Source organism: Panthera onca, chromosome A2, assembly GCF_046562875.1.
Source record: "Panthera onca isolate mPanOnc1 chromosome A2, mPanOnc1 haplotype 2, whole genome shotgun sequence".
Lineage (NCBI taxonomy): Eukaryota > Metazoa > Chordata > Mammalia > Carnivora > Felidae > Panthera > Panthera onca.
This window is the reverse complement of record NC_138340.1, coordinates 85193177-85216664: the sequence shown is the minus strand read 5'-3', so window position 1 is coordinate 85216664 and position 23488 is coordinate 85193177. Positions and strand designations below refer to the sequence as shown.

The 23488-nt window shown below is 35.4% G+C and overlaps 1 protein-coding gene across 1 annotated transcript in view; it reads left to right on the top strand.

Annotated features, from left to right (window-relative positions):
- Positions 1-16640: 16640 nt before the first annotated feature.
- SEMA3C (semaphorin 3C) overlaps positions 16641-23488 on the top strand; it is a 176396-nt gene continuing 169548 nt past the window's right edge. The window contains exons 1-2 of the mRNA XM_060632331.3: positions 16641-16970; positions 19047-19187. Of these exons, the coding sequence (XP_060488314.1) occupies positions 19085-19187 (103 nt within the window). The 5' untranslated portion in view covers positions 16641-16970; positions 19047-19084. The remainder of the gene's footprint in view (positions 16971-19046; positions 19188-23488) is intronic.

Below are 23488 nucleotides of genomic sequence, written 5' to 3'. Positions count from 1 at the left end.
GGGTCAGGATCCACTTAAAATCCATTAAAATGTCATTGAAGTCACTGTTCCACCACACATCAGAAGGCAATTTTACTGTCTGGTGATAAAGAAAAATATCCTTACAAGGAGATGCAGAGACTTGCAAAGTCCTTAAGACTAGTGAATACATAAACAATTTTACATGAATATGTTTAGTACATATATTTTTACTTACTTAATATATATATATTAATTTATTAAATTAGAAGAGATATTATCTAATGAGTAGATGGAGCATTTGTATTTATATCTTTCCCAGTTAACTTTGTGGTAAAGGGATATTAAAGGAAATGTAACAACCAGGTGAGCAGAATGGGGCTATTCATGAGATTTTGACATATTTCTAGAAGATGGAAAGCATATCATAAAGTGATACTATTGAAAAAGGATAGGGAAGCACTTGGGTGGCTCAGTCAGTGAAGCATCCAACACTTGATTCTGCTCAGGTCATGATCTCATGGTTTGTGGGTTCGAACCCCACACTGGGCTCTGCCCTAACAGGGAGCCTAACAGGGATTCTCTTTCCCTCTCTCTTGACCCATCCCCCGCTTCTGCTCCTTCTTTCTCTCACTCAAAATGAAAGAAAGAAAGAAAGAAAGAAAGAAAGAAAGAAAGAAAGAGAAAGAGCAAGAAAGCAAGCAAGAAAGAAAAAGAATGTGTGACCTAGAGAATATGGGGAGAAGGCAGCAGTTGGTGAGGAAAGAATCAGTATGTGCTACAAAACTACAAGAAGGTTAAGAACCGGGGGTAGCAGTAACCATAAAAGATGGAAGATTAATTTAAAGTTGTAGTTGGAATAATTGGCCTACTCTGTTTATTGCAACTCAATGTAGAACACTTGGCAGGCAGCTTTTTAACTCTAAGATCAAAAATGAACCTTTAAGAGTTGTTGTATGTCTGGAAATAGTCATCGTAAGACCAGCTATCATAAGACCACCTATATTTTGATAGTTAGGGATCCAAGTACGTAGCAATCCAATTTCCTGACCTCATTCCAAGCAGTCTGGCAATCAGCAAATACCTCACACACATAAAGACTGATAACCATGAGTCCACATAAATGGAAGACTGAAGTTCACAGGAAAGTTTAGAAGAGTATGAAACATGAAAAAGCCAAAGTGAACAAACCAAAAATGACCCTAAGGGAACAGATAATTCATAAAAGAGAATAAAACATAAAAAATATAATAGGCTCATTAGGCTTTTCTAAAGAATATACTGTACCCATCATATAAGAATAGGATTCTATAATAAAGGAATAATCAGAGAACAAAAGTGATCTCCTAGCAATTAACAATTTATTGCCTGCAATTAATTCACTAAGAAGTTTAGAATATAAAGTCAAATTTCTCAAGAAGTTAAAAAAGATAGAAGATCAGTCCTGGGGACATAGGTCAAACTAATAAAAATTTCTAGGAAGCATGAAGAGAGAAAATACAAGGAAGAGAATTAAAAATAAATTAATAGACAATCACTTCTGAAACTTAAAGGCATAAGTTTACAGATTAAAAGGGCTGAGTACTGGGGTGCCTGGGTGGCTCAGTTTGTGAGTTTGAACTCTGCATTGGGCTGTCTGCTGTCAGCACAGAGTCTGTTTCAGATCCTCTGTCCCCCTCTCTTCACCCCTCCTCAACTCTCTCTCTCTCTTAAAAATAAATAGATGTTAAAAAAAAGTTAAAAATAAAAAAGAGCTGAGTACTTAGGGAAGGATGTGAAAAAGATATACATTTAGTAAAATATCATAAAATTTCAGTATGGCAAAGATGAAACAGGTTAACTACAAAGGAATAATAATCAAACTGGTATGAGACTTCTTAACAAAATTGAATCCTGGAAGAAAGTGGTATAGTGCCCCCAGAGTTGACCAGTCTTCATACTGGAACATATGAAGAGAACGGTGGATGGAAAATCATCTCCACACAATTAAGGTGTGAGAATATTACTTTCCACATAGTCTTTTTAATTTTTTTTAAGTTTTATTTATTTTTGAGACAGAGTGCGAGAGACAGCGCAAGTTGGGGAGGGGCAGAGAGGGAGACACAAAATCTGAAGCTGACTCCAGGCTCTGAGCTGTCAACACAGAGCTGGATGCAGGTTCAAACCCATGAACCATGAGTTTATGACCTGAGCTGAAGTCGGATGCTTAACCGACTGAGCCACCCAGGTGCCCCTCCACATAGTCTTTTTAAAGGGAGTTCCTTAAGTATAGGTTGCAGAAAAATTAAAGTGTAAATGGGCAAACTAGCCCCAAAAGAGGAAGATGAACATAATGGAATGTAGAAAAAAAAGAATCGAAACCTTGAGAGAGTCATACAGATATGTACCAGAGTATTTTATAGAGTAATCAGCCTCGACTGCAGCAGGACAATGAACGGTGGAGAAGGGAGTTATTTCATGAGGAAGAAAAGAGAATTTCATAGGTTTGTTACTTTGAGAACTTTGAAGAACATAAAACATGATAAAGACTACAAAAAAAAAAAGTTCACCTTAGCGACTCAGTCAATTGAACATCAGACTCTTGATTTCGGCTGAGGTCATGATATCAGGGTCGTGGGATCAAGCCCCATGTCGGGCTCTGTGCTGAGGGCAGAGCCTGCTTTAGATTCTTTCTTTCTGCCCCTCTCCCTGTTCTCACTTTCTATGTGTGTCTCTAAAAAAAAAAAAAAAAAAAGTCACCTTAAACTTTAAACTCCAGGATAGATATAAATAATGGAATAAATGACTAAAAGTATAGAATAGAAAATGTCATCACAGGTTCCATGGCAATACTATTTAGGTGGGTATGAATAAGAAAGGCCTCATACTGCCTTTCAATTTTAAAAAGTAAGCTAGGGACGCCTGAGTGGCTCAATCTGTTAAGTGTCAGTTTAGCTAAGGTCATAATCTCATGGTTCATGAGTTCCAGCCCTGCATCAGGCTCTATGCTGACAGTGCAAGGCCTGCTTCATATCCTCTGTCCCCCTGTTTTTACCCTTCCCCCACTCATGCAAGCACATACTTGCTCTCTCTCTCACAAAAATGAATAAACATTAAAAAAAAAGTAATCTATACATGAAGACCAGAAGTGTTATTTATTATTTAGAACAGACTAAAATGTAACCAACCTTAACAACATGTAAGAAAATGCTCACATGACTGAAGAGAAGACATTGGAGAAGAATTGAAGAAAAAGTTTTGGGTAGTAATAACATACAGATTTTACGAAATGAGATTTTGAGAGACACTGGCAAGTGTTAACGGAATAAAGAATAAAAGTGTAAGAATATAATTTAAAAGATAAACAAAAGTGAAAGTAACAATAATCATAATCTCACTCTTACAGGAAGAGAAAATTGAAAACAAATGATATATTTTATGAATTCTCTGCTTCCACCTATCATTCCACGGACACAAAAGATCACCTCTGAAATTGAGTAAGAAATGTTAATATACCTTTACACATGTTTAAAATTAGAGTGTGGGACTGGAGGAAAACAGGAATTAGCCAGAGAACTGCTATTTTTTATTATTAAGTCCATCTCTACGATTTGCTTTTTAAAATCAGCGCTCCTTTAAAAAAATCTTTCTCTTTTGTAATATTTTAGATTTAGAGAAAAGTGACAAAGATAGTATAGAGTTCTCATATACCTTCATTCAATTCCTTCCAGTGTTAACATTTTACATTACTGTGGTACATTTATCAGAACTAAGAAACTGGGATGCCTGAGTGGCTCAGTCAGTGAAGCGTCAGACTTCGGCTCAGTCCATGATCTCATGGTTCATTCATGGGTTAGAGCCCTGCATTGGACTCTGGGCTGACAGTGTGGAGTCTGCTTGGGATTCTGCCCCTCCCTCTCTCTCTGCCCCTCCCCTACTTGCACTTTTTTTCTCTCTCAAAATAAATAAACTTTAAAAAATTAGCTAAAAAAAAAAAGAAAGAACTAAGAAACTGACATTGATTCATTACTATTGACTGAATTCGACTTTATCTGGATTTCACCAAGTTTTTCATAATGTCCTCCATGTTCCAGATCTAGAATCCAGGGTCATATTTTGCACATAGTTTTCAGGCCTCCCTACTCTTCTTTGATCTGTGGCAGTTTCTCTGTCTTTCTTTGTTTTTCATGACCTTGACAATCCTGAGGAGTACTGGACAGGTATTCTGCATAATGCCTTCTAATTTTGCTTTGTTGGTTGTTTTCTCAGTATTACACCATGGTCATGGATTTTGGAAAGAATACAACCGGTGAAGTGCCCTTCTCTTCACGTTATCAGAAGTACATGCTATCTAAATTATATCACTCATGATATTAATCTTAATTACTTGGTTATGTTAGTGTTTTCTGTGGTTCTCCACGATATAGTTGCTATTTCCCCTTGTGTAGCTCTATTCTTTGGAAGTGAGTCATTAAGTCTAGGCCACAAGCATGTATGGAGACAGAAATTAATCTTCACCTGCTGTAGGGGGTAGTGACTACACCTCTTATGTGGAATTCTTCTGGGGAGAAACATTTGTCTCTTCTCCTTCAATTATTTATTCATTTTGTCATTTACATCAGTATGGACTCAAGTATACTTATTTTATACTTTAGTTAAACCTAGTACTATGTTACTTATTTTGTTCCTGAAATTGTTCCAAATTTGCCCTTGAGAACTCTTTTTAAGTTGTGTTTCTTTGAAGTGTTTCATTTTCAACAGTTCTTTGCTTTTTGGAAATACAAGACAATCCAGACTCTTTGTTTGTTTGTTTATTTGTTATTTAATTTTTTTAAACGTTTATTTATTTTTTGAAAGACGGAGAGAAACAGAACGAGAGCGGGGTGGGGGGGAGAGGTAGAGAGAGACACACACACACACAGAATCTGAAGCAGGCTCCAGGCTCTGAGCTGTCAGCACAGAGTCCGACATGGGGCTTGAACCCATGAACCATGAGATCATGCCCTGAGCTGACATCAGTTGCTTAACTGACTGAGCCACCCAGGTGCACCTATTTATTTATTTTTGCCCCAGTCCGAGAACCAGCCATTTCTCCAAAGCGCCCTGATTCCTTTTAATTGGAGAATGGTATTCAGAGACCAAGGTCTAGCTAGGTATTGGCTGTGCTTGTTGTGATGGTGTCATTGCTTCTAGGATTTCTCAGTGTATACTGCTAGGTATTATATGCATGTATGCTGATCCATGTATACATACTATATTAAGGTTCTCCAGAAGAAAAGAACCAGTAGAATATGTGCATTATAGAAAGAGATTTATGTTAAGGAATTGGTTCATGTGGTTATGCAGGCTGGTAAGTACCAAATCTTCAGGATGGGCTAGCAAGTAGGAGATCCAAAGAAGAGCCAATGTTTCAGTTTAGATTTGAAGGACATCTGTTGCAGAATTCCTCTGTGCTCAAGAGAGGTCAGTCTTTTTCTATTCAGACTTTCAACTGATTGACTGAGGCTCACCCTCATTATAGTGGGTAGTATACTTTACTCAAAGGCCACTTATTTAAATGTTAATTCCATCCAAAAAGATTCTCACAGAAATAACCAGAATAATGTTTGACCAAATATCTGAACACTGTGGCCCAGCCACGCAGACACATAAAATTAATCATCACACATACATATCTATAACTTCTAGTGAAACAGGGAAATGATCAATGATTCCCGATACATGTCAGATATTTTATATTGTTACTTGGTTTAAGCTACACGGTTGTGGGAAGGAAACATCATTGGACAAGTCAGGATTCTGAAGCTGGAAGAGAATAGAGAACTTTTCCAAGTTCTCACACAATGTTAATTTGCAGCAAATAGTATGATCCAGAGAAAAGAAGATAGCACAGTGTAGGCAGCAGGAGCAGAAAATAAATTAGTATTACTTAAGTTCCTATTGCTGCCATGGAAAATGCCACAAACTGGGTGGCTTAAAACAACAGAAATTTATTCTCTTACAGTTCTGAGGTTAGAAGTCCAAACTCAGTGGTATCAGCAGTGCCATGCTTCCTTTGAGCCCTCTCTGACAATCCTTCCTTGTCTCTTCCAGCTTCTGGTAGCCCTCAGATATTCCTTAGCTTGTGGCAATGTAACTCAAATCTCTACCACCATATTCACAAGGCCTTCTTCTTTTAACTTTCTTACTATTTTTTAAATGTTTAATTGTTTTGTGAGAGAGAGAGAGAGCGTGTGTGCAAGTAGGGGGGGGGGGGGCAGAGAGAGAGGGAGAGAGAAAATCCCAAGCAGGCTCTGCACTGTCAGTGCAGAGCCCTATACTAGGCTCGAACCCATGACCTGTGAGATCATGACCTGAGCTGAAATCAAGATCTTGACACTTAAGTGACTGAACTACCCAGACACCTCAAGGCCTTCTTCTTTGAAAGATACCACTCATATTGGATTAAGTGCCTACTCTAATGACCTCCTAATTTGGTTATCTGCAAGGACTGTTTCCAAAAGGTCACATTCACAGGCACAGGGGATTAGGACTTCAACATATATTTTTGAGAAACACAATTGAACCCATAATTCCTCCTGAGTAACGCTGATATAATTCAGAAAGCTGAGGAAATTGTAGTTGAGACAATGTAGTCACGGCCTACATGGAGGGAGAGCATTCCAGGGGATGTGGCAGGGCTAAATGGTGATGACCCAAAAAAAGTAGGAAGAGATGGAGATTCTGAGTACAGCATTCTGTCTTTCCTATGTTTCACTCAGACTTATGTCCTTACCTTTCATTGTTTTCAAATCTTGGTTGAGGTGTAGAAGATAGGATATGCTAAAAATATAAGCTGTAAATGCTAACAGAGTTGTTCCTTGCAAAATTCCTTAAGACAGTAGGATGCAAACTCAATTGTTAGAAATTATAAGAAATGGGAAATAAAGTATTTCCCTCCACCTCCAACTTTCTTTGGAATTGTAGAAAGCAAAATTTTGATTCCCTAAATGCTTCCATATTTCAGCAGCAGGCATGGGCTTTTTGTCTCAGAGATGACAGTGAGGAGTTGACAGTACAAGAGGAAAGGGACAGTGGTTGTAGGTACCAGGGTGGCTTACTGTATTGATTTGTAACACCATGTAAGAAACATTTCAAAAAATTCTAAAAGACCATACATTATTTGGGTTAAACTATTGTGTAAACTGGCATGTTAATAAAATATGGATCATCAATATGATTTGGTTAGTCACCAGGCTATGATGCCTGAGAAAAGGAGATTCATATTTGAGCTTATGTCAACCTGTAAAATCTTAGCTTAAAAATGATGAAACTGCACAGTGAATAGATTATCTCTTTCAAGTCTAAATATGGGGAAAATGTTAAACTTTAAAAGCAAAGGACACATGTTTGCCTTTCCAAACCAGAGAAAATTAAACACGGCACATTCAAAACTTCACTGAGTGTTAAGCAGTGCATTGTTTAATGATTCATTGTTTCAAGGTTACTTCCTCCATTAAAAGTAATTTCTTGTGTTTAATTTGTAGATACTCCCACCATATTTTGCTTTCATTCAAATCATTATCCAAAATAAATTTTTTAAAAGGCTGATAAGGGAGGGAGTGCAAAAAAGAATAAAAACAACAGATGATTATGGGTTTAGAGAGCCTTAAAATGGAAAACAAAATGAATCAAATATGCATATCTTGTATAAATGTGTCATATAATCAAATTGTACCTCAGGAGATACATAAGGTAAGGTATGTAAAGAAGATAAATCCCATGGAGAAACAATATATTATTACCAAAGAGCTTATAACACACTCAAGAGATTTAAATTAAGTGGAACTCAAATAATGAAGTATTTCCTAATATTAGACTGTTGCACTGTAGAAACCTTTTCAATTTGGTCTCTATACACACACATAGACAGTAACAACATTGATAAATGGATGCACAGAACTAATTTGTACTGGAAAAATTAAGGTTATGTCTTCAGTATACCTATGTTATAATAGAATTAGAGTATATTTTAGTGTTTGTTCTTAAACACTGCAGACCCAGGGTCGGAATATTCCTAAAACATTTTAATAGGACACTTTTTCAAAATATATGCATGTGTGTTAGAAGTTAGGGGGTAGGCTTTTTAAAATAAGGAAGACAAATTGTTCATATTGAAAAGAAAAGTTGTCTAGATAAAATCTCACCCAGTGATTTTCTGGAGTTATAGGTGCACATTTATGTTTTCTAAGGTATCAAGGAGAAAAATATCCAGTAATAACACTTGATTCCCTGGTCACAGCTCCATGCTTCTCAATAAAGTTTACTTTTATAAAATTTTCAAAGCTTCTGTAATCATGAGGTACAAATGCTTGTTTTTCCTAGTTAATATGGGTTTGCTGTAGATAAATACAGAGTATACCATATATCCCTGAAATAATATGCTAATAATTACAAAAGTTTTGCATTAATTTCCTCACTGTATCTTAAAACTGAATATTTGGTATTATTGATGACATGTATTATAACTATTTCAATCATAGCTATTTTTGAAAACCAACGCATGTATGTATATTTTTAACTTGGATATATTAGGGGAATATGCTGATTAAAGGAATCTTTTGGATAAACTGCAGAATCTTTTGGTAAAGCAAGTTTTTAAACACCATGCTATTATTAATGCATTAGATTACTCCAGATGTTTAGTATCTGAGATTATTGTAAATGATATATACCTTAAAAATAAAGAAAGAAGTGGAGATGGAAATCTAAAAGTTGATAGATTAAAATATGAAAATAAAATTAGAAAATTGATTTCTTAAAAGATTATATTCTTGTTGCTTCAGATTAAGACCTTGGTAGAAGAAAGCTGGAATAAAACATAAAGAGAAACAAAATTATATCCAATTTCTGGAAACAGATATTTTTTCTCTTTCTATGCCAAGAATTTCTGCTACTAGTTTCTTTTTAATCTGCTCTTATTTTTATGTTTAATGCAACAAGATTTTCACAGAATCTTGTTTTAAATTTTACACAAAGAACTCAAAACATATTTTCCAAGTTTTAATTTTGAAACTTAAATGGAAAAAGAATTTAAGATTAATTCATACCACCTGTTCCTATAGTAGTTGATGATCAAGAATCAGCCAGTTCAAATGTTCCCACAGTTTTTACAAACTCAAATTAAAATTCAAATATGGCCTAAAGGGAAAAATACAACATAATTACCATTGAGAGTAAAGTTATGAACCTTGGAAAATGGTTACTTAAGAAGCCTGTAAGAAATTGCACGTGTTTGAATGCAACACCAACAGTGACAATAAAATATTTTATTTAGGCTTTTTAAGGTCCACAGAACATCACTGAAAGGAAAGTTTGGTTTAATTAATTGGATGACCATTTATCCAACAAGACTTGGCTTTGCTGCTGGCTGAAAAATATCTAAGATTCCTGGGTCTTGTTCTGTAGCAGTTGGGCATCAATGGAGAAAATGTTCATGCAACTGTAACATTAAGTGATACAGCAAAGGAATAAACAAATTTATGGGAATACAGAAATGAGAGAGAAGGTGTTAACACACATTATACTATCCAATTAACCAATCAACCCAACGGTAGTTGTAATTCTTATTTTGCAAATAACAAAACTAACACTGGCAAGCAAGCAGAACTCACAGTTAGGTATTAGAGATGTAAATAAAAATTTATTTGACATCAAAACTGATAAGGTTACCAATCGATACATAACATCCAGGACTTGATTACTGCTTTTGCCTAGAATTATAGAAAAAGGAATTTTCTACAGAGAAGATTTATTTGAGGTGAGTTTCAATTAATAAGAGAATTTTCTAGGTGGATGAGATGGAAAAAAATAGGGGAAATAGCATGTGCAAAACCACAGAAGTGTGATGAGGCACAGTGTGATCAAAGAATTTAAGGTATGGCATTTGATACATATGTAGCTTAAAGTGACAGAGGAAGGAATGGGTAAGAGGGAGTGAGGGATTAATGTTAACAAAGGAGTGAAAGGGAATGTAAGAGCTACTAAAATAAACTGGAACCTTATCCTTCAGTAAATGAACAAAAGATTTTTTGGTAACCCTTGTGACAGTTGGCATAACAGGTAATCTGTGACTTGTAATTTTATTTTATTTATTTTATTTTATTTTATTTTATTTTTTATTTTGAGAGATAGAAAGAGAGAGTAAGTGTGTGCACATGCACTGGAAGGCAGGGGAGGAGCAGAGGGAGAGAGAGGGAGAGTATCTTAAGCAGGCTCCATGCTCAGCACAGAATAGAACAGACATGGTTTTCTCATGATGGAAGAACAAATATTGTTTAAAAATCTATTCTACCCAAAGCAATCTATAAATATAATGCAATCTCTGTCAAAATACCAACAGTATTTTTCACAGAGCCAGAATAAACAATCCTAAAATTTGTATAGAACCAAAAAAGACCCTGAATAGCCAAAGCAATCTTGAAAAAGAAAAATAAAGCTGGAGATATCATATTCCAGATTTCAAGTTATACTACCAAGCTGTAGTAATCAAAACAGTATTTTTTAAAAAAGCAGTATGATACTAGCACAAAAATAGACATGTCCATCAATGGAACAGGATTGAAAACCCAGAAAGAAACCCACTATATAGTCAATTACTGTTCAACAAAGTGGGTAAGAATATGCAATGGGGAAAAGACAGCCTCTGACACATGGTGCTGTGAAAACTACATGTGAAAGAATAAAACTGGATTACTTTCTTACACCATACACAAAAAATACACTCAAAATGGATTAAAGACCAGGGAGCCTGGGTGGCTCAGTTGGTTGAGTGTCTGACTCTTGATTTTGGCTCAGGTCATGATCCCAGAGTCTTGGGATCAAGCCCCACATCAGGCTCCACACTGAGTGGACATATGGACACTGAATGGACAATATGACATTGGCCATAACAACATTTTTCTAGATATGTCTCCTGAGGCAAGGGAAACAAAAGCAAAAATAAACTATTATGACTTCATCAAAATAAAAAGTTTCTTCACAGCAAAGGAAATAAATAAAACTAAAAAGCAACCAACTGAATGAGAGAAGATATTTGCAAATGACATATCCAGTAAAGGTTAGTATCCAAAATACATAAAGAACTTATACAACTCAACACCCAAAAAACAAATAAACCAATTAAAAAGTGGGTAGAAGGCATGAACAGATATTTCTCCAAAGAAGACATACAAATGGCCAATTGACATATAAGAAGGTATTCAACATCATTCATCATCAGGAAAATGCAAATCAAAACCACAGTGGCCATGAGATCATGACCTGACCTGAAATCAAGAGTCTGACGCTTAACCAACTGAGCCACCCAGGTGCCCCTGTGACCCGTAATTTTAAAATCAGACTTGATCTTCCCTGATATTGATTAGTTTCATGTTACTTAGGCTTGAATCCACTGTGTAAATTTGTTTCTGGGTTAACATTTACTAAATTCACATAATTTACAAACTAAATATTTTAAAGGAATAAAGCCAATTTATATAATTTTATAAAGGTATTTGGATGGATGATGAAAGAATTTGCATGAATTTTTGTTTTGTAACTGGGTGGTCCATTACCTAGCCAATTGTTATTGGTTGCCTCTTCTCCCCCCATATTCCCTAAAATCCTCCTCCGTCTACATGTCAAGTTGTTCATTAATCACTACAGGTCTAACTGTTCTAAGAGATGTACAGGAAGATTAGACAGTGATTCTGCTCTCAAGCTGTGGGTTCATGATGAAGATAGGATGTCTGCATTTATAATACAAATCTATGGGATGAAATATTTAGTATCCAACAAGAGCAGAAAACCTTCTTCAGAACCTAAATAGCCTACGAAGAGAGGTGAGGGTCTCCACTCCCTTTTTCCTATTTATTGGACTATTAGATTGATGCACCAATAGCAGTGAAAAACAGGAAGCACATGGACTCTGGAACAGGCAGATCTGAATTTATTGCCTCGGGGTGGGGCCCAGGTAGGGAAAGGGTACCTCAAATTTCTGAATAAGCTTTCTTGTGTGCACAATGGAGATACTTCTGTCTTCTCTTTGGAGACTAAAAGAAGTACTCTTTGTAAAATATTTAGTAAATAATACATGCTCTTTCAAGCATACCCCCCTCTGGTACACTTGTGGTCTAAAGTTCAGTGAGCCCATTGCAATGGATACAATCCATCAACAAGAAGTCTTTCACTGAAATGTACCCTTAGAGTTGCATATTTTAACTTAAGTCTGTTTGTTAAAAAATAAAAATTATATGTCCTTCTTTAAAGTTATTAAATGTCCCTTGAAATTTCAAAGCATTAAGTATCATGACAAAAAATAAGGAAGGAAAATAAGGAGTTGATGCTTTTTAAGTTTACTCTATGCCCCTCTCCATCTTCTGGAAGTCACTGGTAATAGAGGACAACTTGAGTTCAGCATATGATTTTCATCATGAGAATGTCTCTACTAGGTTGTGAAAGTTGTTTACACAATTCGATTCTCTACTTTCTAGTCAACCATTTAAAATCCATAAAGAGTAGAAAAATGGTGAAATCTGAAGATTACATGGAAAAGGCCTCTGACCATGTTAAAGGGCTGTGGATTGGAGTCAATTAGCCGTAACTAACAGTCCTGAATTCATTACTCCAGCTGGTTATTATTTTTGAGCCTCATTACACACATCTGACAATCAGAGGCACTTATGCAACCCTCTCCTGGCTCTCCCATGAGAATAAATATGGAAAGGGTTTTGTACTCCCAGGTGAAGAGAAAGAGAGCATTAGATACAATAGGTCTATAAAAACAGTTTGCCTTACTTCAAAGAAATATGATTGTGGATGCATGTATATATGTATATTCAACTAATGAGCATTATCTTTGAAATAATGGTGGATTGCTTTGCAATGGCAGTTGTATCAAATTCATCTTAAAGTCATGTAGTCCCCTCACAGAGATTTTACATGAAATATTAGAATAAAGACAAAACAGAGTTTGCATTTCACCCCTGTGATACAAGTGTGAATGATCACAACACTCTTACAACTTTATCAGGTGCAAGTACTAAAAAAGCAAAGTCACCAGCAGACTCTTTTACTGAAATTCTTTAATATTCTACTTTTACATTTGAAATATTGTAATTTGTAGACATTAGAGATAATGTGTTCTTATTTTGGTTGAGTTGGAAAATATGTCACTTTATTATGTTTGAGATGTTGAAAGATATTTAACAAATGGTGAAGAATTAAACTCTGAATTTTGTTAAGAGTTTGTACATTTACCTGGCTTAAAATTACAAAGGTAAAAAGAAGAAAACAGTGAAAATTCCCTTTCTGGCCAGTTTTCCTCTCCAGAACAAACCACTGTAACTGTTTGGTTTGTTTAATGCCAGTGGCCCTGTAGTTTGAGAAGCCTAGAATGTAGGCTGACCTGAAATCAAGAGTCTGACACTTAACCAACTGAGGAAGAGATCAAGGGTCAGGAATATACATTAGCAATGTGTTAAGAATGAAAGTAGAGGTACACTCATCTTATTGAAAAATAAAGAATGGTTTTAATGAAGGAAATACTAAAGCCTATCAACTGTACAGAGAGTAATTGCACACATAGATTTCTAGACCAGACCTGTTTGACCGGCTTGGTCTCAGAGCAGCTAATGTACCTAAGGAGAAGAAAGGCTGATGTAAACAAAGTAAATAACCATTTGAGGCAGAGACTTTCCAAAGATAAAGCTCAGGAAATTTAAAGTGCTAGTATCTGGAAGTTGAGAAGAGGAAGAAGATAGAGAAGAGAAGGAAGGAGAATAATTCTTGCTCAGGTTCATATTCAAGAACTCAAGGCAGTGAGTCAGTCACGCTTAAGTAACTCTATTCCAATATTTACTATCTGTGTGTGACTTTGGACAAAGCTTCAGTGTTCTCTTTTGGAGATAGTAACGTCATTAAAGAATGCTATTCATATAATACACAAAGTGCTTGGAAAAATGTAGTCTCTAATCTCCTGAGACAAATATTACTTATGACAATAAGAAGACAACTTTCCATCTCTGGAGGATTGAGATTCTTTTGTTAGATAAAGTTGATTCATATAGCTCATCTACATGATGGAGAAAAATCTGAAAACAGTCTACGTTCTGTAAATTTGAAACGAGAATTCACAGCTGCACAACTCATAAACAAAAGATGGGTACATCACTCAAAATCAGTCCAACAGTTAAATGGCTTCTTTCAGGACCATCAAAAATATAAAATATTAAAAATAAGGCCACTACAGCAGAGAAACTTCAGTGTATAAGACACCACACCATTTCTTTAACATCTTAATGAGACTGATTCTAAATATGTTAACTTGGCTGTTTTTTCCCAAGATACTTTGATGAGGGCAAACTTTGTGGCCTCTAAATTGAATTGTGTCATTACTCCTATGGATCTATTCAGTGTCCTCCTTTCCCAAACTAGCTCACTGAATTAGCTCATATTGTTTCCCATGTCTAGGGAAAGAGTCAAAGACCCAGCCTAGGCAAGTGGCACTGGCCATCAATATTTCTTATATAAAGGTCCTGTTTTATTAAGGTGTTTTAGGTTTCTGAGTAGTTTGGAGAAATGGGGGCAGAGAGAAATCTTATTAGGGGCACCTATTGCCACTCTTAAAATTTCACTGTATGGCCCAAGTTTCAGGCAGGCATGAGCACTAATTAAATGTGCCTTGGCTTAATGCTTATCAATAATTTCATGACTTATTTTGAGGTGAGGCCAATGGTAAATATCTCAGTGCTAAGCAAATACTATTAAATGTCTCAGTATTAAACAAAATGCATTCAGTTAAGTACATTGAAAAGAAGTTTATTTACACAAGACAGAATCACAACACAAATTGCATCGTCTGCGACTAAACCTAAGCTATTTGTCATCGTTTCCAAAGCTTTGTAAATATGTGTGAAACATGGAGTTGATTCTTTGGATTTTTGTAAACTGAGATAGGTAGTAAACTTCCTTGTAAAAACAGCATTTGACATGCATGTCTTTATCTTGGTTCCCTGGAACTTAAAGATAAAATGTATAAATATATTCTACCTTACATCGATTTACAAATTAATCAGTGTCTTGTGGCTACACATTTCCAAATTAACAAATATATACTTTGTGTGAAGGTTCACAGCAATCTTCTCTAATGATTTCTTCTTCTCCTTCCTTAATTTATGACTCAGACATCACTGGCAAGATAATAGTGCTCGGTATATGGTGTCTTAATCAGTTTTAGAAGTACTTCAGATAAATGTGCTTGGTGCTTATTCATGTTTGCATCTGCCTTTTAAAACTGTCAGATGTTTGGTGGATGAAATTCATTACTAAAACTTATGTTAAGGAGCTGCTCATATTTTTATTGCACTAATCATCACAAAAACAGCTCAACTGTGTTAAACTTTTAAACACCCCATCCATTGAATCAGTAATTTCCTTCATAAACATAGACATTTGAAGATAATATTTGCCCTGGAATATAATTTTGAACTTCTAAACTTACATTCTTTTGAACTCTTAAAATGGCATTTGATGTCATCCCTTCATAGCTCATCTATACAGAAAGAGTTAAGCATGTTTATGTCGACAGGACATGACAGGTGGTGCTTAGACACAAGGAAGAAACGCCTTAATCACCTGTTCACTTCCTCTTACCTGAGATTTAATTCAACTGTCCCACACCAGCAATGATTTTTCACCCCCAGAAGTATTTTCTGTGATACAATTTTTAAGAATTTAGTGATCTGCTTTATTTCATAAATGAAAAAATATATATATAAAGAACAAGTTGGAGAAATCATATTCCATATTTTCTACATACAGTGACATCTGTGGGCTGCTGTAGCCCAAAGTGGTTTTTAAACAACTACCTGCTCATTTTATGGGGGTCAAAGCTCATTTCTACCGCTGTTCAACTATGTAGTCCGTTGTGGTCCGTAGAAATAATTTTCACTTAAACATTAAAGCCAGTTCCAGACTGTAACCAGTTTTCCTGAAAGTAGTGCTGGAAATATACCTTTGAGTTTGTAAACTATTCTCTTGGCATGGTTCAGAACAGCCTTCTTCCACAAAATTGTTAAGGAATTTCTTGTAATTATGTTTTGAGGGAACGTCTATCCAGGAGGGAAGAGTACTGGACAGGAGTCAATGTGGAGAGGTCAACAGAATTACTGCCTTATGGATATTAAGGAAACGCAATGGGAAACAATACCCATTAAAAGGATAAACTGCGACGAGATAGTTGGTTTATCTCTACCGGTTTTAGAAAATCTTCAGCAGGAAAAGGATAACACCCGTGCCCTTTTAAAAACGCATCTCTTTGCCTTAAAAGGATGCAGTGATCCTTTTCTGGCAAGAAAGCTGCTTTGCACTTTGATATTTATGGCTAAGCAAATCCTGTATGCCTTCCAAGAGCTGCCGGTAACAAACCAAAGCTTTAGAGCGCACCCTGTGAGTTGCTCACTCCGCCGCGGACCGCGAGAGGAGCGGACTCGGGCAGCTGGACCTCTAGCCTGCAGCGACGCATTCCTGCGTCTCCCGGCAGCGGGTCCCGGGCTGGGCCCCGCCCCGCCCTGCCGGCCGCTCGCCCGCCGACCGCCCTCGCGGCTCCCTGCCACCCTCTCGCGGGCGCGCTCTGGGTGGGGCCTCGCGGCGGCGGAGATGCGGCGGGTGTGCTGGGCGGGTGAGGCTAGCCGGCTGGGCGGCGCGCCCGGGCAGCCCGAGCCGCGCGCCGCGTCGCTGTAATCGGACACCCGAGCGCTCGCCCCCGGTGCCCGGCCACTTTCCATTCACTCCGAGGTGCTTGATTGAGCGACGCGGAGTCGAGCTCCCGGTGCCGCGGCACTGCTACGCTGAGGATTCCTTTACAAAGAAACTCAGACGACCGGGAAGAAAGAATTTCACCGCTGGGACGCTCTAGAAATTAAGGTCTTCTGGGAAAAAGACTAGAGAGGCACTCGCGGAGCCACACCGGTAGCAAATTGATGACTTTTCCGTGCTGATCTCTTCCCATCTCGGTAAGCTGGGTTCCTTATTGTCAGCATTACACATTTAGCAAAATACCAAGCCTAACTTTTGGTTCTGCGTATCGACTTTTTACACATCGGTGTGCTTGAGTCTGGACATATTCTGAAGAGCACATGCAGTTTGTCAGGGAAGTGTTTCCCTTGCTGAGAGCCCTGCTTGAGTTTTCTTTAGATATGACACCTGCGGAGAGTTTAAAGTGGAGTATTTCCGTGCCTTCTGATGTAGAACTGCTCGAGAGGACATAAAAGATTCCTTTTCTTACATGTTGTTAGTGTTCCATCAGAAGTGAAAACAACAAACAGCATGTCTAAGTGAGTTAAAGGGAAGTTATATGGGGGGAGGGGGGCGGGCACATGTAAGACACTTGGCTTTCAGTCACTTCTCATCGCTAGGTAGACTTGAAATCACATTGCTCTGTATACTTATTTCATTTGACCTGTCATTTCATCTCCACTATTATTCTTCTCACTTTTTAGCACATGTCGCTTTTGGTGAGACATGTCAGATAAGACACTGATAATAGCAATACGTAAAAATGTGTAATTATCTGCCTGCTTAATGAAGTGAGGAAGGTTAGGCATATTTATAGCTTTTTTTTTTTTTTTTTTGGTTTAATTATAAAGTCAACAAAACCAGGGAGCAAATCATTAAGGGAAAGTTATCCTATAAAATCAGTTTTCTTGTAAGTTAATTTAGGTATGACAAGGTGAAGAGGTTGTGGAAGCAGGAAGAAACTGTTTCATTTGAAAATTACCAGTACAAACATCTCTAAGGTTTCCTCCCATCTGTGTGGCAAAAGAGGCAGACAGTTTCGTTTCTAAGTCTTATGACATGTGTACCACCTAGGAAATCCACTGTTTAAAATGTTTCAATTGTTCAACATGGCGTGTTCAGTTTAATTGTTTAATTAATATAATACTTTTTTTCTTCTGTATTAGTGAAGTAGTCTTTTCAATTTTTAGTGGCATTTCTTTCTTAAATAAAATAGTGTTAAGATTTTAATGTAAATAACCATATAATACTGAAGATTAGCATTGTTTTAACCTGTAAAACATTTCTAGATTAAACTCTGTCATTTTATTGTATAATTATATTAGACTCAAAATGACAGGATTTCTTTCATGGTCCTGAGTTTGTTTTGCATATTGTGGCCACTAGAGCTGCTGTAGATAGATCTCTAGTTACCCATTACCAGATCTTCCTTAGTATTCAGACATTAGTTAATAGCATGTATCAATTTTATAGCTACAGTTTCAAAAGGTAATGCTTCTGTCTCTGATTTATCTTTTGGAATTTTGACAGCTTGCTTTCTGGTTGATTTATTTTAAATATGCATTGAGGGATACATGGTTCAGTGGATTGCTCACCACTAAGTCATTGGTTTGAACTTGGCACTAGTCCATGGTTACCTCATCTGCATCATTTAACAGCTGCATGGTCATCTGTATAAATTGGCAGATAACTAATTTGAGTGATTTCAGTGGTCAGGGATTGAGCACACATAGATTTATGTGTAGAAACATCATTTCAGAGATATTACTCCAAAAGAGCTAATGAGGGTGGAAGCAAGTGGGTATACATGATTTTTCATGTGACTTTTTCTTGCTACTACAATATTTATGGTAGAAAGACAAGTTTTCATCTAATACCCACTGGTACCATTCTCAAGTCTTTTCAATGTTATGTGATTATTAGATCAAGTTTAAATATGGAGTTTCCTTTGGGAATCAATACCTTTTTCCTAGCTGCTTTGTTCTGCTTTAAGATTAGCATTATTTCCTGGAAAAAGAAACAGTTTCTCTTTTTGCAAAGACTTCCAGACATAAATGAATTAAATCCAACTTTTCACATCGAAGCAACAAAGTCAGAGCACCTCCTACTGTTTGCATGACTGTAAAAGTTCAGATATATCTTTTATGAATAAGGTGCTCTGTCTAGATCACTAGTTATATGTGTGTGTGTGTGTGTGCACGCGCGCGCACACACACACACACACACACACACGTACGTGTATGCTCCTAAAATGTGAAATGAAATATAACAAACTTGTTACCTCTCTTTTAAAGGTATTTTCTCTTGGATATTAATTTGCAAATCTGAAGAAATGGCAGTCCAGGCAATTTTCGTGTTGGTTGGAGTATTTGTTTGTTCTATCAGTGTAAAAGGATCGTCTCAGCCCCAAGCAAGAGTTTATTTAACATTTGATGGTAAGATAAATACTCTGGAAAAATGTTATTTGAAGTCTTTTTAAAAATTTCACATCCAGATTCAAACATTAATAATAAAACACAGTAAAATATTATTGAATGTTGATTAATTTTAAAAATATTTACTGGACTGCTTTTTGGAGGACATGGCTATTTTAAATTATGTGTTCATAGGCAAAAGCTCTCTACTACATGTGTTTATGAAAATGCTTGAAGTATATTCTACCCGTTTTGAAGTTTCTTCTTAATAGTCACCTGGTGTTTGAGAAACACCCTCAATGTGCTAATGCTCATCAGCAGAGAAGTCTATGCAAGTTTAATTACTTAAAATTTTTCTTCATAAGTTTTGGTCTTGGCCTCCAAACTTGTTTCTCCATATGTTGTTCTAATGGTGTTTTTTTTTTTCCATTTCCAAAAGGCATTCCTGAGGTTGGCAAAATCTCCTAATTAATTGAAAAGGATCTAAAAGAATAGTTGGAAATATGTTTTTGACTGCTGTTGTGTACAAATGTTTTCTTCAGAAGTTTGGGAAAATTGGCGTGATTTCAAATTTGCACAAATGTAAAAGGTGTAAGATCCTCTGAGGAAATGGTTTGCCAAATGTATCCATGAGCTTTGATGTATATAGTTCAAACAACTTACAGATGGATGATTTTGGTCAGTCACATAACCCATACTAGTTGGACGTATGGGATAAGAAATAGATCAGGAAGATCATCTCGCCAATAAGGGTTATTTATATTTTTATTACTTCTTTCAACTTAAGTTCTTCATAAACATTGGTGTCATTGAGCATATTTTATTTTACTTGAGAAACAGTAAACTCTCAGAACTTTCTATAGCAGTGTCTTTGAAACACTCTATTATCTTGAATTTCAAACAGCAGTATGACTGACACTTATCAGTCACATGGATATCTTATTTTTTTTCTTTCCTTCTTAAGTCACTAAGGGCTTTCCCCAAGGTTATGATAAGCACTGAAAGAGCTTTATTTAGAACTTAGAGTGTGTGACCTTCTAATTGCTTCTTTAGCTTCTAAGCCAGTCATTCCACTAAAAACCCATGGCTGTCCAGTTAAGTTATGAAGAAAGGGAAAACAGACCCTTTGAAGTGTCTTTTTTTTTTTTTTTGATTACTGTAACATCTTGTAGTCTACTTATACCTTTTCTTCCAAGTTGAGAACTATGAAATATCTAATCAAATGAAAAATAAAGGCATTAGGGTGTATTGCAATTTCTCTTTTCTATATGTCTCCCAATATGTAGAAAGATGGAGTGGTCCCACAGGTTAGTTATCTGAACCTGTTCTCTCTAATACATCAAAACTGACCAAACTTTTTTTTTTAACCCAAACTTAACCCAAAATTTGTAAACTGTAAAAGCACGTGTATCACCAGAGATAATCCATCAAGTTCATATTTGAAAGACTTTACAGTTTATCTTTTACAGAAGAAATTAATTAGTATAATCTTTTAAAACCAAACTAATACTAAGTAGGACAGTAACTACTATATATAAAGTGACTAGAAGTTGTGATGGGATTTTTAAAATACTCCATGTCTAATATTTTAAATGCTCTCAAAGTCAAAACAGATTCTTGCAGAATGAGACTTACCTTAATTTATAGCATATGTAGAGTACAGCATGATGCGATAAGCTTTTGATCTGAGATTTCTACCAATTCCTGATATTTTGTTTTTCTGAAGAGTCATGCTAGGAAATAACCAGAGATACAGAGTATCACTTTATTTGTATTAAAGATATATATCAACAGGGAGAACAAATAATGAAACTCCATAATTTCTAAATTAATACAAAAAACTCCTGAAGTGAACTATATTTTAGACATATTATCATAGGAAAAATACCTCGGACAAAAAAAAGTGTTAAAAGGTATAAATTGTAATCAGCTCATCATCCTCTTCTTAATAGATTAGACAGTGCACCTGTTTCAGTGTACCTTTTCCAAATTTCTTATTATTTAAAGTTTCTCATTTTATTACAACTTTTCTGTATATCACAATAAGTTACTAAATTTCTTCCAAAGTGGTTTACTCTTTACATCAAAATATAGAACTTTGTAAGGGTGACACATATATGAACATATATTAATTAAAATACATATAGTGTATACTTTTATTTATTTCAAAATTTCTATCACTATTTTTCAGCCAAATATTATGAGTTGGAAAATGATTCTGAGGAAATTCAAATAACATCAAATTATATCATCTGTGTCTTTATATTCTCAGAATTTCCTTGCCTCCTGACTCTTTTGTCTTGAATTATTTTCCTTCACCATTACTTGGTCTTCTGCCAGTCTCTTTCTGGATGGAACTTTAGAAGAATCCTCTCAGTCTTGCCTTACAGTCCAACTAACAAAGTCAATTTTAAAATGTGTGAAATGAGATCTCTTCTTACATCCAAGTTTTATCCCTTCTTGTAGTAGAATGATGCAGAGATAACATTTGGGAAACATTGATTTACACATTTGCCTTCCCTATTGATCTAGTGTAAGGTCAACCAGATGGTCATCTGTCCTGTGGGAGAATGTATTTCAGATGTTATTAATTAGTTACATTTGTACAAACTAAATCTTGCATGTTAAAAAAAACTATGGTTCCTATTAGATATTACACTTTATAATTGTTATCATTCTAATTTTATTCCAAATAGCTTTTCAAATAAATATAAAGTTCATGAAATACCTTTTGATTAAGTTGAATTTTTGTTTAAAAAAATCTGGTGGTTTAACAGATTCACATTTCATAGCATTATTGTCATTGTAATTTTTTTCTCAGAAAATCTTTGGAATCTATAAGGGTCATAAGATAAGTCAAGGCTACATATATTCAATAGACAAATTTGTTTTGCTTGTTAATATAAAAGGGAAAGCATTGTTGAAATGGTTCTGCCTTTATCCAGTAGAGACTTTAGCCTGTAGTATTTTACATAGCCAGGAATTGATACTATAGTTTGACAAAAAGCATCAGTTACATGTCATTTTACAAAAAGGTTCTAAGGTTGAGAAAAATGGACATATTGTTTATATTTGAATTGATATAAAACATGATTACTGAGTTAAATATGTTAACATTGTTTCTGTTTAAAAATGAGGTAGATTCAAAATAAGATTATTTTTCACCTAGTAATTAGGTTGTGAATCTAAAATGTTAAATTTGTTGACATAAAGTCATCTATAATATTACCTTATTATCCTCACTGTGCCTGTAGGATCTGTAGTAATGTCTTTTTCTTCATTTCTGATATTATTAATTTACATCTACTTCCTTTATGTTCTGACTGCTGTAGAAATCATTTTTTTCTTTTTATTGATCTCTTTAGATAATCAGCTTTTGGATTTGTTGTGTTTTTTTTCTTATTGTTTTTCTGTTTAATATTTCCTTGGTTTATGCTCTAAAATGAAATTATCTTATTCTTGTCTTGTGTTTAATTTACTCTTCTTTTTGGAAATTCTTAACATGGAAACTTAGATCACTGATTTGAGAACTTTTTCCTAATGTAACCAGTTGTGCTATAAATTTCCCTTGAAACACTGTTTAGCAGTGCTCCACATATTTTGATAAAATTTGTTTTGTAGTCAGTTCAAAATGTCTTCTAATTGCTCCTCTTACTTTTTCTTTACTCACAAATTACTCAGAAATATGTTGTATAATTTGAAGATATTTGTGTATGTCTTATGTATCTTTCTGTTGTAGATCTTTGATTCAGTTTCTTGTTGTCAAAGAACATACATAATATGCTTCTGATTTTCTAAAAAACTATTAAAAATCATTTTATGACACTGAATGTAGCCTACATAGAAAAGAATCTGTATTCTGCTTTTATTGCATGAATGTTTTATTAATGCCAGTTAGATTCAGTCAGTTGATGGTTTGTTATGTTTTCTATATCCCTACTGATTTTCTGTCTACTTATTCTTTGAATTACTTACAGAAGAAGTTGAACTTTCCAACTATAATTATGGATTTGTCTATTTCTCTTTTCAGGTCTATCAGTTTTTACTTCATGTTTTTGAATTTCTGTTTTTAATACTGACCTATTTAAGAGTGTTATGCCTTCTGATGAACTGACCTCTTTTCCATTACAAAATATCACCAATTATTTTTGGTAATAATTGTTCTGAAATTAATTTTGTACATAAAACTTCTGTCTTTTTTGTGTAAGGAAAAATACCAACAAAATTTTAGTTACAATTAAGTAGGGAAAATGTTTGTCATGATTCCAGTGACCTCTGGGAAGTTTTTGTTAAAATATTAGGAAACATGTCTAAACATATAT